Genomic DNA, 15,017 nt, shown 5'->3' on the forward strand with positions numbered 1-15,017 from the left:
ACCATCTGTTTCTAGTAGGCATTGATAGAAGAAAGCAAGAATGGAAGATTGGTGAGAAGTTAGACAACAGGCTTAAAAATCATATACAGTTGACCCTTAAACAACATGGCTTTGAACCTCACTGATCCACTTATACAGAGGTTTACTTCCACCTCTGCCAGTCCGGGGACAGTAAGACCAATCCCTCTTCTTTCTCCTCCACCTACTCAACATGAAGATAAAGAGGATGAAGACCTTCGTGATAATCCACTTCCACTCAGAGAACAGTAAATATATTTTCTCTTCTTCATGGTTTTCTGGGTAACAATTTCTTTTCTCGAGCTATATTACTCTAAGAATATAGCGTATACAACATTTAACTTACAAAACATGTTAATCTGTTTATGTTATCAAAAGGCTTCCGATCAACAGTCTATTAGTAGTTAAGTTTTTGGGGAGGCAAAAGTTATATGTAGATTTTCAATTGCGTGGAGATTCAGTGCCCCTAACCCCAGTGTTGTTCAAGGGTCGATTGTACATCATTGTAACTGACATTTTACTGGCCAGAACTCAGTCAGATGGTACCACCTAACTATCAGAATGCTAAGAGTGGTATGGTGCTGTGCCCAGAAGGAAGAAGAGAAACATGAATATGCTAAGCACTATTCTTATCATGTATTATGTAACACTCCGGTAGAAACTGGAACAGCACCCCAAAATCAATCTCATCAATATTTCTGCAGTGAAACATTAATATCCACACTAAGTGAAACAAAGATAGCTAAAACCTCCCACCTATGCGGATAAGGCATTTTCACCAAATAAATTTTGGTGTCAAACTTTTTTATTTTTTGATAAAACTTAAGGTTTTTGGAGGATTTTGGGTTTCAGATTACAGACAAGGGATTATGAATGTGCATTATGATCCACATTGTACAAATGAAGAAATCTTCTCAAAACAGCAGCCAGGAAAGTAGAGATGAAAGTCAAACTCAGGCCTGTGCCTTCCAAATTTATGCTAATGTGAAGGGAAAACTGCAAATAACCAAATAACTCTTACTTTCGACATCATTAATGATACCAGCCCTCCGACATGGAGAAACAGGAGGTACTTCAATGAATTCCAATACTTATTGTGTTCTTTTTTTTTTTTTTTTTTTTTTGAGATGGAGTCTTGCTCTGTCTCCCAGGCTGGAGTGCAGTGGTGCAATCTCAGCTCACTGCAACCTCCACCTCCCAGGTTCAAGCGATTCTCCTGCCTCAGCCTCGCAAGTAGCTGGGACTACAGGCGCATGCCACCACGCCCAGCTAATTTTTTGTATTTTTTAGTAGAGGCAAGGTTTCACCGTGTTAGCCAGGATGGTCTCGATCTCCTGACCTCGTGATCTGCCCACCTCGGCCTCCCAAAGTGCTGGGATTACAGGCATGAGCCACTATACCTGGCCCTGTGTCTTATTCTTTATAAGCACTCACTATATTAGAAGGTAGAGGGAATAGAAGGAATAAGAGGTGGCCAGAATATGGTGGAAGATTTAGTTTCTTTAGTGAAAATGAGACTCTGATCAAAGTATAAAGTACTAAAATGACTGATTCTGACGTGAAGAATTAGGGAAGGATCGTACAAAAGGCGCTGACATGAGTGGAGCTTGAAGAAACAACACAATTTTGAATGAGGAAAGTACAGTAGTACCCCCTTAACTGTGGGGCATATGTTCCAAGATCCCTCAGGGATACCTGAAAACACAGAATTACAGTATTGAACCCAATATATGCTGTGTTGTTCTCCTATATAGAAATACCTGTGATAAAGTTTAATTATAAATTAGGCACAGTAAGAGATTGAAAACAATAATAAAATAGAAGTTATAGCAATATACTACAATAAAAGCTATGTGCACATGGCATCTCTCTCAAAATATCTTATTGTACTATACTCACCCTTCTTGTGATGATGTGATATGACACAATGCCTATGTGATAAGATGAAGTGAGCTGACTGATGCAGCACTGTGACACAGTGCTAGGCTACTATTAACCTCATGATACATCCAACTTATGTTTATTTCTGGAATTTTCCATTCAGTATTTTCAGACCATAGTGGACCATGGGTAACTGAAACTATGGAAAGTGAAACTTAGGATAAGAGGGGGCTATTATTACACTTTGGGCAAGTTGGGGAGGCTGCACAAAGATACAAAGTTGGTGGGTATTTGAAGACCTGAATAATGGCAAATTGATTATTGTTTGTTTGGGAGCATTTGAGTACTACATAGAATTTAAATTTTACTTAATCATCATGAAGAGGCCTGGGGAGCTTAAGATAAATGAGAAAGAGAAGATAATGAGAAATCCAATGTTGGAGAAACATTTGGCTAGGTGATGATACAATTAACCAAGAGATTATGAGAAGAATATATCTAGATACAAAAATAGGAAGGAGAAAACACTAACTTTTGAATTTTAAACAAGTTGAGACTGAGGTGTTTGAAGCATCAATAAAGAGTTGTGTAACTGTAGTACTCAAAAGGTCAGGATTAGAAAAATAGAATAAGTCACAGTTTGCTCAAGTTCGAAACATTACTATTACTATTACCAACTATATACCCGCCAAAGAAATCCACAGAATGAGCAAGTGATCAGAGAGAGGACAATGACAAACTCCTGTAAATTACTGTAGTACTCTGATTCATATCTACTCTGGTTGCCAAGAAGCTTTTTTTGTTTGTTTACTTCCTAGATCTGACCACATTAACCTCCGGTTAAGTGAAGTTATTATATGTACCATATAAATAAGATTTACCAAGCATGGTTCTATTCATGGTTTATTCATTCAGGGGAAAAACGATCTTCACAGCACAGTAAAACAAGTGAGGAACATGTACTGGCTTGTACTTCTGCCATTTATGTTGCAATTTCCTTGTATGTCAACACCATTGTTCACAGTCCTGCAATTTTTAAAGTGTGCTGGCCAATATGATGGAAACATTAGCAGAATACAACCCAACTTCCCTATACACTAGTTATCATGGAAAACGGCTGACCAAAAGACAAAATTCCTTCAAAAAATTTACTTTATGCACTTCAAGGTGAGTGGTTTAATACATAAAAACCATACACAAACACACAAAAGTTTGTAAACTCAGTAGGAAAAAGTATTACTTTCATATGTAATCCTTTTCTTAAGTTTCATATTAATGAAATTTAACTTCTTTTCTAAGGTTACTTTATTTACCAAAAATTAAATACCTGAAATGTTGTATTACTGAATTATTTTTTAAACTTCAAAATAACCATGGGTAGAAACTGCCCTATAAACATATGTAAAGATGTTCTAAGGAAAACGCAGACACCTTTAATACACTTACTTGGTTTAAAATCATAATAATCACAGCAGGCAAAATAGTAAATTCATCTAGTTAGAGTCAATCCAGTGAAGCAATTCATTAATGTATACATGGTAAGAGGAATAACAAATGCTATTCACTGGATTCTTTAAATAAGCAAGCAGATTTTAGAACTTTATTTGAATTCTTTAATCTCTGCCAAAGTCTATCTGTTTATACGTAGTTGTCTGGAAACACTCAGTTGGATACTTCCAAAGAGCAAATGGCAGGTCAAGTTTAGAACACATGACTTCCTCACTAATTATATTTAAATAGCATGCAGTGAGTGAGAAATCAGATTCCCCATAGACGCTGGAGAAAGACTGAATTCTTACTCTTCAAAGAAAAATATCAAAAGGTAACACTAATTTGAAATGTTCTCAATTACATATTAGAGCCAAATGTAACTTTTAATATGTATGTTAGAGTTCTACAGTTAAAATTTGGGCTTTAAGTCACAGACTTAAGTTCTAGCTTGGGTCATTTTTAGATATGCACCCTCAGGTAAGTTATGCCCCTTGTCTGAGCCCATTTGCAAAATGAAGGAGTTGGTTTTGTTCATTTCTAAATCTTAAAACCATGAACTTCTCTAACTAGTTTGTTATTGTTGTTGTTAATGAAGAAAACCTTATCCCAGCACTGGGGAAATCCTTTGGTTTAACCTCTTTAGTCTTTGGAGTAAATATTTAGGACATGGATGAAATTGGAAATCATCATTCTCAGTAAACTATCGCAAGAACAAAAAACCAAACACCGCATATTCTCACTCATAGGTGGGAATTGAACAATGAGAACACATGGACACAGGAAGGGGAACATCACACTCTGGGGACTGTTGTGGGGTGGGGGGAGGGGGGAGGGATAGCATTGGGAGATATACCTAATGCTAGATGACGAGTTGGTGGGTGCAGCGCACCAGCATGGCACATGTATACATATGTAACTTACCTGCACATTGCGCACATGTACCATAAAACCTAAAGTATAATAATAATAATAATAATAATAATAAAAGAAAAAAAAAAAAAAAAAAAAAGAAGTAATATCCTAATTTGTGACCTAAACTAAAACCTTAAATTGTTGGAATAAAGGTCATGAGAAATCAAGAAAATACCAATATTTATTTCATTATTTCTTTTGTTGCTCTACTGTCCCAAATTGCCTCTCAGTCTTTGCCCCTACTCTACTCTATACTGATCTCAAGCCCCCCTATTTATTGTATTGAATGTCTAGTGTTTCATTTTTTTCCTTTTTTAAATAGAAAAATGCCAATTAAGCTCTTTTTCAGTCTTGGGATTGTTTTTGCCTTCAGTTGGTAAGCCCTCAATAGAAAATAGGTATTCTGTCAGCAGATGTTGACAACAAAGAAAGGGAAGCTTTTAATTTGTTCACTAATAGTGAAAAAGCAAACATTTACATAACGCAAATGTATTGATAAACACAATTAAGGATATATGCTTGCCTATTTGTGATCCAAGCGTTCAATTAAAATTATATAATTATTGTGAAACAGAGGAGGATGATGTTCAAACTATCACTGATCGGCCTGCTCTTCAGGTTTGTTAACATTCTGGGAACAAACTTCAACATCAACAACCTCAAATTCTATGGCAGTATCCAATCCTGCGTCAAGCCTGAATCCCGGGACCAGACCTAATCCCAGGACAAGCACCAATCCCAGAATGAACCCCAATCCTGGGACAAGCCCAGATCTCAAAATGACCTCAGTCCCTAGATGACTCCAAATTCCAAGACAAGTCTGAATAGAGCAGTGACCCCAAAGATAGCCACAACTATGAATATGAACACTGTGACAAATGGTAGCACCATATTCAATCCAATGGACAACACTTATTTTCTATGTAGTATTTTCACTGTTTTGTGTACACTTGCACTCAGGCTGAAGTGAACTTCAACTGCCTGCATTCTTATCTCAGTTTCTTATTATCTGCTGAATGACAAGCATGCTAGGAAAATATCATTTATTTCAACTTACTATTTAAGAAATTATCATTATCTTAACTTGATTTTTTTTGCAAATTATAATTATGTTTAAATATTAACTTAATATGATGTTTTCCTTCCATATGAAAAAAGTATGCACTACCTTATTAAATGCTGAAACAAGCAAAATACCATGTTTGCCTTTTAAATGTTTGCAAAACTGAACCGAAACTCAGATATTTATATTAAAGGTGTAAGAGAAGAAATTATGTAGGTGGGGTGTGTGTGTGTGTGGTGTGTGTCAGAGAGAGAGAGCACACACATGAGAGTGAGACAGCAAGTGAGCAACAGTGACAGAGAGATGAAGGATAGGGGATAGGGGATAGAGGATGGGGTATGGGATAAGGAGTGGTATGGGGGAAGTTGTTTTTGTATTTTATTTTTTTGAGACAGAGTTTCACTCCTGTTGCCCAGGCTGGAGTGCAATGGCATGACCTCAGCTCACTGCAACCTCCACCTCCTGGGTTCAAGCAATTCTCCTGCCTCAGCCTCCAGAGTAGCTGGGATTACAGGTGCCCGCCACCACACCCGATTAATTTTTTATATTTTTAGTAGAGGGGTTTCACCATGTTGGCCACGCTGGTCTCAAACTCCTGACTTCAGGTGATCTACCCGCCTTGGCTTCCCAAAGTGCTGAGATTACAGGTGTGAGCCACCATGCCCGGTCTATATTTTATTTTTTATTAAATAGACAAAAAATGCTAATCTGATAAACTAAAGTGCTCTACAAAATAACACATTCATCTGTATTAACATATTTCATGAATGCGTTAATAGTAATATGTCATTTCGCTAAGAAAAGGTGCGAATTCTGCTAACCTTTGTAATGTATAATGATATTGCGCCAATGACAAGATTATCTTATATTGAGTAAACTCTTGTCTTATGTTTCAAAAAACCATTTGTAAATCAGATGCCTGGAATCGAGAACTTATTTTCCCCAGAGTAATATATCTCATAACTGTTGGTTAGGTTTTCACGCTCATCTACAAAGATTTACCCAAGCATAAAATTATAATAGTAATAAGCATGTAATTAATAGTGCATTTGTTAAGAGCTTTGGCTTAGGTTTGAAACCCAATTCTGATTCTTACTAGTTGTGCTACCATGAATTAAATACATGACCCAGTGAGATTCCCAAACAAACTTTGGTAATAAACGAATCACTTGGAGTGCCTGTTAAATATATAAATAAGGCCCTGCCCCTGAGATTTTGGCTTGGAAATGGGGGCTGGGGATATGTCTGTTTTAATGTTCCAGATCATTCTGATAGCCAGGTTTGGGTTTCAGTTTATACGTACATCAATTAATTGTTGTTAATTAACAACAATTTAATTGTTAATTATAACAATTGTTATAATTGTTAATATATTGTTAATATATTAATTGTTAATTAACAATTGTTAATTATTAACAATTAATTAATTGTTAATAATATCTCAGAAGGTTATTATGTGGATTAAATGAGAAATCATGTAATATGCACAGTTTCCTGATGCAGAGAAAGCACTTAGGAAATGTTAGCTATTATCATTATTTACTACTACCACCCAAAAAGCAATTACCAGGTATCACAATATTCCTAAGAGGAAAACTCTTCTTTGTAACTTGGGGTTTTAGTTTTGTTTTGTTTTAATGTATTCTTTCAGACAGGGCCTCACTCTGTTGCCCAGGCTGGAGTACAGTGGTGTGATCTCAGCTCAATGCAGTCTTGACCTCCCAGGCTCAAGTGATCCTCCCACTTCAGCCTCCTGAGTAGCTGGGGCTACAGGTGTATGCCACAATGTATGGCTGATTTTTGTATTTTTCTGTAGTGACAGGGTTTCACCATGCTGCCCAGGCTGATCTCAAACTCCTGAGCCCAAGTGATTTGCCCGTCTTGGCCTCCCAAAGTGCTGGGATTACAGGTGTGAGCCACCTTGCCCAGCCACTTTGGGGTTTTATATTTTTAATTATTCTTACAAAAACAATATATGCTCTTGGCAAGCCAAACAACATAGAGATATATAACAGAAATATTAAATTGGTCCTCTATCTCCTCCAATCACACTTCTGAGATAAGCAATGTGAACAGTTAATATGTATAGTTTCATACATTTCTCAGTCTACACATACACATGTGCAGGTGCACATACACACTGTCATGTACCTTGTAAGGTAAGTGTCAGAGTCATCTTTCTGGGCCTTTTTAAAGCTGGATGTAGAGGACTTCTGCTACTTCTGCCTGCCCAGTATCCATTTTTCCTCATTCTAGTAACAGCAATTCAATTTTCCTTTGTGAAAACCCTGCCCCCATGCCCTCCTTTTAGTTCACGCAATTTGGATAGGGCTGGCTTTACCACTGCATTCCAGGAAGGGGCACATGATCCAGGCCTAGATAACCAAGAAATTCCATCTCCCTTGCCATAGTGACTGCCTTAGGAATGGTATGTGACTCACACCAGGCCAGTAAGACCAACCACTTTTGCTGAAACCACAAAACTGGGAAAGAGGTGTTTTTCCCCTGGGATTGTTAAGCTGGGAGAACACAAACCATTACCAGCCACAGCTAGGGAGCAGCTGCTTGGGAATAAAACTGACACAAAGAAAGTAGAGTTAAGAGCCAGAGAAGACAGATGTTCTGCAGATGATATTGTTTAAAGCTCTGCATCTAGTCATGCAAGAAACTAGTACATCTCTTGATTTTCTCAGGTACATGAGTCAATAATTCCTTTTTGGCACACATAAATTTGAATTGCATTTCTGTCACTTGTAACAAGCAAAATTAACACATTGCATTATTCCCTAATGTAAATGTATCATCATTTATTCAACAATTCCCCTTTTGAAACACAACTCTATTGTTTTCCTTTTTGTTGCCACTATATAAACAATGTTGCAACAATGTCCTTGTATTATGCTACTTTACCACAGGACAAGAGCATAAGTATATCGGATGGAATAGAAGGAAAAGATTAGAAAAGTAAATTAGGCCAAAATTACCTTGCATGTTTGACTACAGAACTTGGACTTTATACGGGGAGTCAATGGGACAGACAAGCTTTCTACTGGAAACTGGCTCCAGAAGAAATGTTAAGATTACCTAGAAGTAGTCATCTGGGGATGAAGGAGGAGGAGAATAATGCTACATTAGTATAGGTAAGACACAGAGTTCTAGCAATGCAGTGGGGGAAAATGGTTTCGAAAGACATTGCCAAGGTACCTAATAGTAATATTAGACCATTAAGGTCCAACTAAAAAAAAAAAGTTAGGCCAGGTGTGGTGGCTCACATCTGTAATTCCAGCACTTTAGGAGGCCAAGGCAGGAGGATTGCTTGAGCCCAGGAGTTCAAGCCCAGCCTGGGCAACATAGCAAGACTTCATCTCTACAAAAAAAATAATGATAATAAATTAGCCAGCTGTGGTGGCACACACCTGTTGTCCCAGCTACTTGGGAGTATGAGGCAGGAGGATTGTTTGAGCCTGGGAGCTAGAGGCTGCAGTGAGCCATGGTAGTGCCACTGCACTCCAGCCTAGGCAACAGAGTGAGACCCTGTCTCAAAAACAAAACAAAAAAAATTAAAACACATACCTAAGAACAGCCCCTGATGAAGAAACAGTACCGAGTGGTCACATTTTTTTTTTTAAGACAGAGTCTTGCTCTGTCACCAGGCTGGAGTGCAGTGGTGCAATCTTGGTTCACTGCAACCTCCGCCTCCCAGGTTCAAGCAATTCCCCTGCCTCAGCCTCCCGAGTAGCTGGGACTACAGTTGCGTGCCACCATGCCTGGCTAATTTTTTGTGTTTTAGTAGAGATGGGGTTTCATCATGTTGGCCAGGACGGTCTTGATCTCCTGACCTCATGATCCGCCCGCCTCAGCCTCCCAAAGTGCTGGGATTACAGGCATGAGCCACTGCGCCCAGCCAAGTGGTCACATTTTGAATCACATGACTGCTGGGCCAGGAGCACATACTGGACATAGGGGCAGCCAGTAATCAACTGGCTGGCCAGAACCTAACATTAAAGTTTCTGCCAAGCAGAGATACTTTTTAGCTGAATCATATTTTCTTTCTGGAATTTCTGATGTGCAGTACTGAGATAATGAACAGGTTACTATCTGGGGCAAAAGCTGAAAGGATACAGAAAGATGAAAATCATGAGGAAGAGCTGAACACAAAACCAAGACAGTCAAAGAGCGTAGCCCGTTCCAGCACCACAGCCATCTAGTTCTCTATATCTGGGTAGGCTCTGCTCTAATTCATGCTTTTCCTAAAAACTATCCTTGAGAAAATACAAATGACTGCTTTGCAATAAAAGCCTAACTAAAACAACTTAATTGATTACCCAGGATCTCACAGGTAAAACCAAGATTTGGTGACTAACAATGAGAAAGACAATAAGTGGAAAGAATTTAAAATGATTAGGGTCTCTAGATGGGCAACTAGAAGGGATGATGATGGTACTGAGAAACAGAAATATGGTGTGAAGAGGAGGTTGACTTGAAGATATACTGAATTAAGTTTTGGACATTTCAAGTCTGAAACATCTGTGGACTATCAATAAGGAAATTAGAAAATCCACAATTCAAAAAGCATTACTTAATACATAGTAGTCTAAGCCACAGAAACACAGGAATATCAAAAGAGAAGTCAAACCCAAGTGCTCTTTGACAAAACTGACGGCATACAGACAGACAAGACCTTCATAATGGAGTAAATGGATGCTCTGCTCTGATGTACTGTGTACTCATCTGTCTTGGAGCTAGGCTTCACACCAGGTGAAAATGAAGGCCAGGAGGAGCTCCAGCAGGTCTAAGTAAGAAACTAAAAGGATTGAAAATCTGAAACTGACAGTGCCATATCCCCCAAAAAAAGAATGAAAGAAAAAAAGAAAATCTCAAATTTACTCCTTACACAACTTTATAGGTCACAAAACACTTTATAGGAGAGGTAGACAGTTTTTATAAGCACATACCCCAGCTTTAACATATGAAGCAACAGATTTGGAAAAATAAACTTATCTAAGATTATGCAGCTAAGGCCAGGTGCGGTGGCTCACACCTGTAATCCCAGCACTTTGGGAGGCTGAGGCAGGCAGATCACCTGAGGTCAGGAGTTCAAGACCAGCCTGGCCAATATGGTGAAACCCCATCTCTACTAAAAATGCAAAATTAGCCAGGCATGGTTCTACATGTCTGCAATCCCAGCTACTTGGGAGGCTGAGACAGGAGAATCACTTGAAGCCAGGAGGTGGAGGTTGCAGTGAGCCGAGATCGCTCCATTGCACTCCAGCCTGGGTGACAAGAGTGAAACTCCATCTCAAAAAAAAAAAAAAAAAAAAAGATTATGCAGCAGCTAATAAGCAGCAGAGCTGAGAATTCTTAGCATTCTCAAGCCACAAGACTCAACAGGTTTCATGGAAACCAAACTGATTGAATCTCACTAAGGGATCTGCAGCAGGTCCAATCTTTCCTTTAGCTTTTTCTAGATCACCACAGAGAAGGAATACAAATATACAGCTTCTGATTCTGAAAAAAAAAAAATGCAGCTTTGTTTTCCAGAAATCTTTGCTATTTGTAAACTAATAAGATTTTAAAGAAGAGGGGGACACACATCTTCTACCTCCCTTACCAATGTTTGCTTTTTACTTAGACAACAAAGGGAAAGTAAAAATATCCTGGTTGTATTAAAGGTTGGGGTTAGAATACAAACATGGTTCATCCCAAATGCAAACGAAAATTAAAATGATCTTAGGCAATTTAGAAATGGCAACTGAGATGAGAGCTGGAGAGAGGGCTTTCATGGGAAGGTGAGGAGGGGTTACTTAGAGTTGTTAAAGGGCAGGGGGGTGGGGGGAGGTTCAATGCAATTTTCTTACTTTCTTGATTCCCTAATACTCCAGTCCTTTGGACTTCTTGGTCTTAAGGCTATCTGAATGACCCTATTAGACAAGTTTCTCATCTTCCACTGATCTTCCTTCACCGTCTTTCTACTATTTCTCAACCTCGCTTTGTTTCCTACACACTGCCACCTGTGGCCAGCAAGTTGACTAACAATGTAAGTCTACTAACTTAATAGTCATGGATGTTAAATACTGTTAAATTCAGGAAACTGGTAAAGATTAAGTCTCTAACTAATGAGTAGCAGAACTAGGTCTAAACATGGTCCTTGAGATTCCAAAGTCAGTGGCTTCTCTATGTATCATGTTGTCTCTAAGGCTCAATTACCATGAATGTATGTCATGGTAAATGGGAAGAAGTAAAACCGACCAAATAACATCACAGATGAGTTTTCAAAAGGAAGGTAAAATGAGGCAAGAAAGAAAAGACAATGGTAGGGAAAGCAAGGCAAGCATCGTACCTATTATTAAGGAAGAGCTCACAACATTCCCAGAAAGGCTTTCTAGGAACTAGCCTCAACTGAGGGCAGCACGAACAAGCACCGTTTTCCAGGCCACCCCTTGCACCATCTTCATAGAGATTTTTCACCACTGCTTTGAATTATTTTTTAAATCACCCTGATGCTGTCTTACACAGCATATTTTTAAAAGTTCTCAGAAATAGGCTCTTACAGTTTTATTTCTTCCTTTAAAAAAAGTTCCCAGTTATCATGTTGTGAGTACTATTTAATCAGAATATACTTGAAAACAAAAGATTCTTTGTGGGTTTTTAACTCTTGGTAATTAATCCATTGCAGGCAGTATTTTAAAAAATGATGTAGGACAGAGAAACCAATATGAAGTGGGTAGTACGAAAAGCAGCTACTAGATACTGACCATCATTTTAGGAAAGGCAGGCTATTTACCCTGCTATATGCTCCCAAGTAAACTTGTTTTCAATTCCTGTTAAGTCAATTGGGAAAAACCAAACTTTCCATCTCTCTATATTTGCTATAATTTAAAAAATTCTGTTAAGAGACCCAAAACATAGTATTTCTTACCTCCGTGCAACATAATAAAAAATAGGATTCCCAGCTTTGGAAGTCCCAGCTTGGTAGAAAATACTTAACGTTTTCAAAGCTTTGAATTCTTCTTTTTCATGTACCTGATGCCTAAAAGAAAAATAACAGAGTAATTATGAGGCTTTATGTTGTCTACCACGTAAAAAAGTCTATAACTGGATAAACAATAAAATACTAAAATGAAAAAATATTTTAAAAGCAACAGGCATTCTAAAGGGTAATTTGGCAACATGCACCAAAAATTTCAAGGTATTACTCTTTGAACCACAAAAGCACTTTTAGGACTATTCTAAGAGAACTATTGGGCAAGGATATTAACCATAGGATTGGTTTTACTCATGACATTTTTGTCCCAGACAGAAGTTTATGATTTTTAAAATAATTCATTTTATCAATCTTTTCTAGTTTATGGATTTCGAATGGATGAAAAAGGCCTTGCTTTGCTCATGTTTTTTTTGATTTATGGAAGTTTATCATAAATGGTATGAAAATATTTTTCCAAATCATTACTCAGTTTTATCAAAACCATTTATTGAAAGTCCATCCTAATCTCGATTCTGAATATCAGTTTTATCATATATTATGTTCCCATATGTATTAAAGCCTGGTTTAATTTTTATATAGTTTGCTCAAGACTCAGTGTGCTTCTTTAACCTCAAGATTCACGTCATTCATCAACTCTAGAAAACATACATCCATTAGCCTTTCAAATATTACTTCTTCCCATTCTCACTGAGCTCAGTTTCTAGGGAACACCTACTAGACATATTTTGAACCTCCTCATTTTATCTTTTGCATCTCCTAACCTCTTTCATATTTTCCATTTATCTGTCTATACTGACTGTATGCTAGGTAATTTGCTTAGAAACGAGCTTCAGCTATAAATTTAATTTTTTTTTGAGATGGAGTTTTGCTCTTGTTGACCAGGCTGGAGTGCAGTGGCACGATCTCGGCTCACTGCAACCTCTGCCTCCCGGGTTCAAATGATTCTCCTGCCTTGGCCTCCCAAGTAGCTGGGATTACAAGTGCCCACCATCACGCCTGGCTAATTTATTTATATATATATATATTTAGTAGAGATGAGGTTTCGCCATGCTGGCCAGGCTTGCCTTGAACTCCTGACCTCAGGTGATCTACCCGCCTCGGCCTCCCAAAATGCTGGGATTACAGGCGTGAGCCACCGCACTCGGCCTAAATTTTTTTAACTACACATATTTTCTTTTACACCTAGTATTTCTATGAGCCTTATGTCTTGGGAAGAGATTGCATTAGCTCAGCCCATCATGCTGCTGGTACCAGGTCAGAATTTTAAAAATATTAATGGAAACAACCTAGATATCATTTGATAGGAGAAACAAATATACATGTGCAAAGATAAATGACTGGGAGACTATTCACCAAACGTTAACTGAATTATTCTGAGAGGGAGGATAAACAATTTTTAATTTTTTTTAACTTTCTTTAGATTTCTATATCGAGTATTTTAATAATTTTTTTAAATAACTGAGAATATTATAAAGCTACCTTCATTTTTTTAAAAAAAAGAAAATGGGTCTCCAAGAGCATCAGTGGGAATTTAGAACAAAAATAAGATCTAACATTTATTAATCACTTTACAAATACCAGATACTGTGCTAAGTATATTATATATATTGGATTACTTAATCTTCAAAAGCACAAAAGATTGCTTTGTAAGGGAAGGTAGGATCTTAGAAAAAAAGGAGTAATAAAAATGTTTTCCTAGAAAAATGGCTAGGATGTCCTCAGTGATGTCAAATTTAAAAACTGTTTTGATTCATTCATTTTTATATTTATATTTATTTATATTTCTATTTACTTATATTTCTTTTTACTTATTTATATTTTTACTTATTTATTTATAGACAAGGTCTCATTCTGCCATCTAGGCTGGAAATGTACTGGTGCAATCACAGTTCACTGCATCCTCAAGCAATCCTCCCACCTCAGCCTCCCAGGTAGCTGGGACCACAGGTGCACACCATCACACCTGGTTAATATTTTATTATTTGTAGAGATGGAGTCCTGCTATGTTGCCCAGGGTGGTCTCAAACTCCTGGGCTCAAGCAATCCTCCTGCCTTGGCCTCCCAAAATGCTGGGATTACAGGCATGAGTCACTGTGCCCAATCTATCTTATCTATCTATCTAATCTATCTATCTAATCTATCTATCTTATCTATCTATCTATCTATCTATCTATCTATCTATCTAATAAAGACAAGGTCTCACTATGTTGCCCAAGCTGGTCTTGAACTCCTGGCCGCAAGCAATTCTCCCACCTTGGCCTCTCAAAATGTTGGGATTATAGGTATTAGCCACCATGTCTGGCCTAAAAATAGTATTATATTTTTGTAGTATATAATTTTCAATTAGGTAATGTGAATATTCTGTATGCAAAATATGCCCTTAATTACACAGGAATAAACATTTGTTACATTAAGAAAAATCTAGTAGAGCTAAAAATAAAAATTAATTTGGAAAGGACACTATATACCCATACATTCTTATGTTTATACATTCTTTCATATATTCATATATTCTTTTAATAGTATCAATGGTTTGGAGTTGTATGTACAAAACCATGACCTGTAAGTAATACAACTAACAACAGGCACTTACAATTCAAGGCATATTATATACAAATCTTTAACTTCTCATCATCAGATTCTGTTTTATTCTGTTTTGGAACATAC

At 37.5% G+C, this 15,017-nt stretch overlaps 1 protein-coding gene across 3 annotated transcripts in view; it reads right to left on the reverse strand.

Moving 5' to 3' along the window:
* The window catches only part of NF1 (neurofibromin 1), a 282,604-nt gene that overhangs the window by 96,170 nt on the left and 171,417 nt on the right, over positions 1–15,017 (reverse strand). For all 3 annotated transcript variants that reach the window (XM_063656134.1, XM_054459933.2, XM_054459932.2), the window contains one exon: positions 12,285–12,395. In XM_063656134.1, coding sequence (XP_063512204.1) covers positions 12,285–12,395 — 111 coding nt within the window. The remainder of the gene's footprint in view (positions 1–12,284; positions 12,396–15,017) is intronic.

Source organism: Pongo pygmaeus, chromosome 19, assembly GCF_028885625.2.
Source record: "Pongo pygmaeus isolate AG05252 chromosome 19, NHGRI_mPonPyg2-v2.0_pri, whole genome shotgun sequence".
Lineage (NCBI taxonomy): Eukaryota > Metazoa > Chordata > Mammalia > Primates > Hominidae > Pongo > Pongo pygmaeus.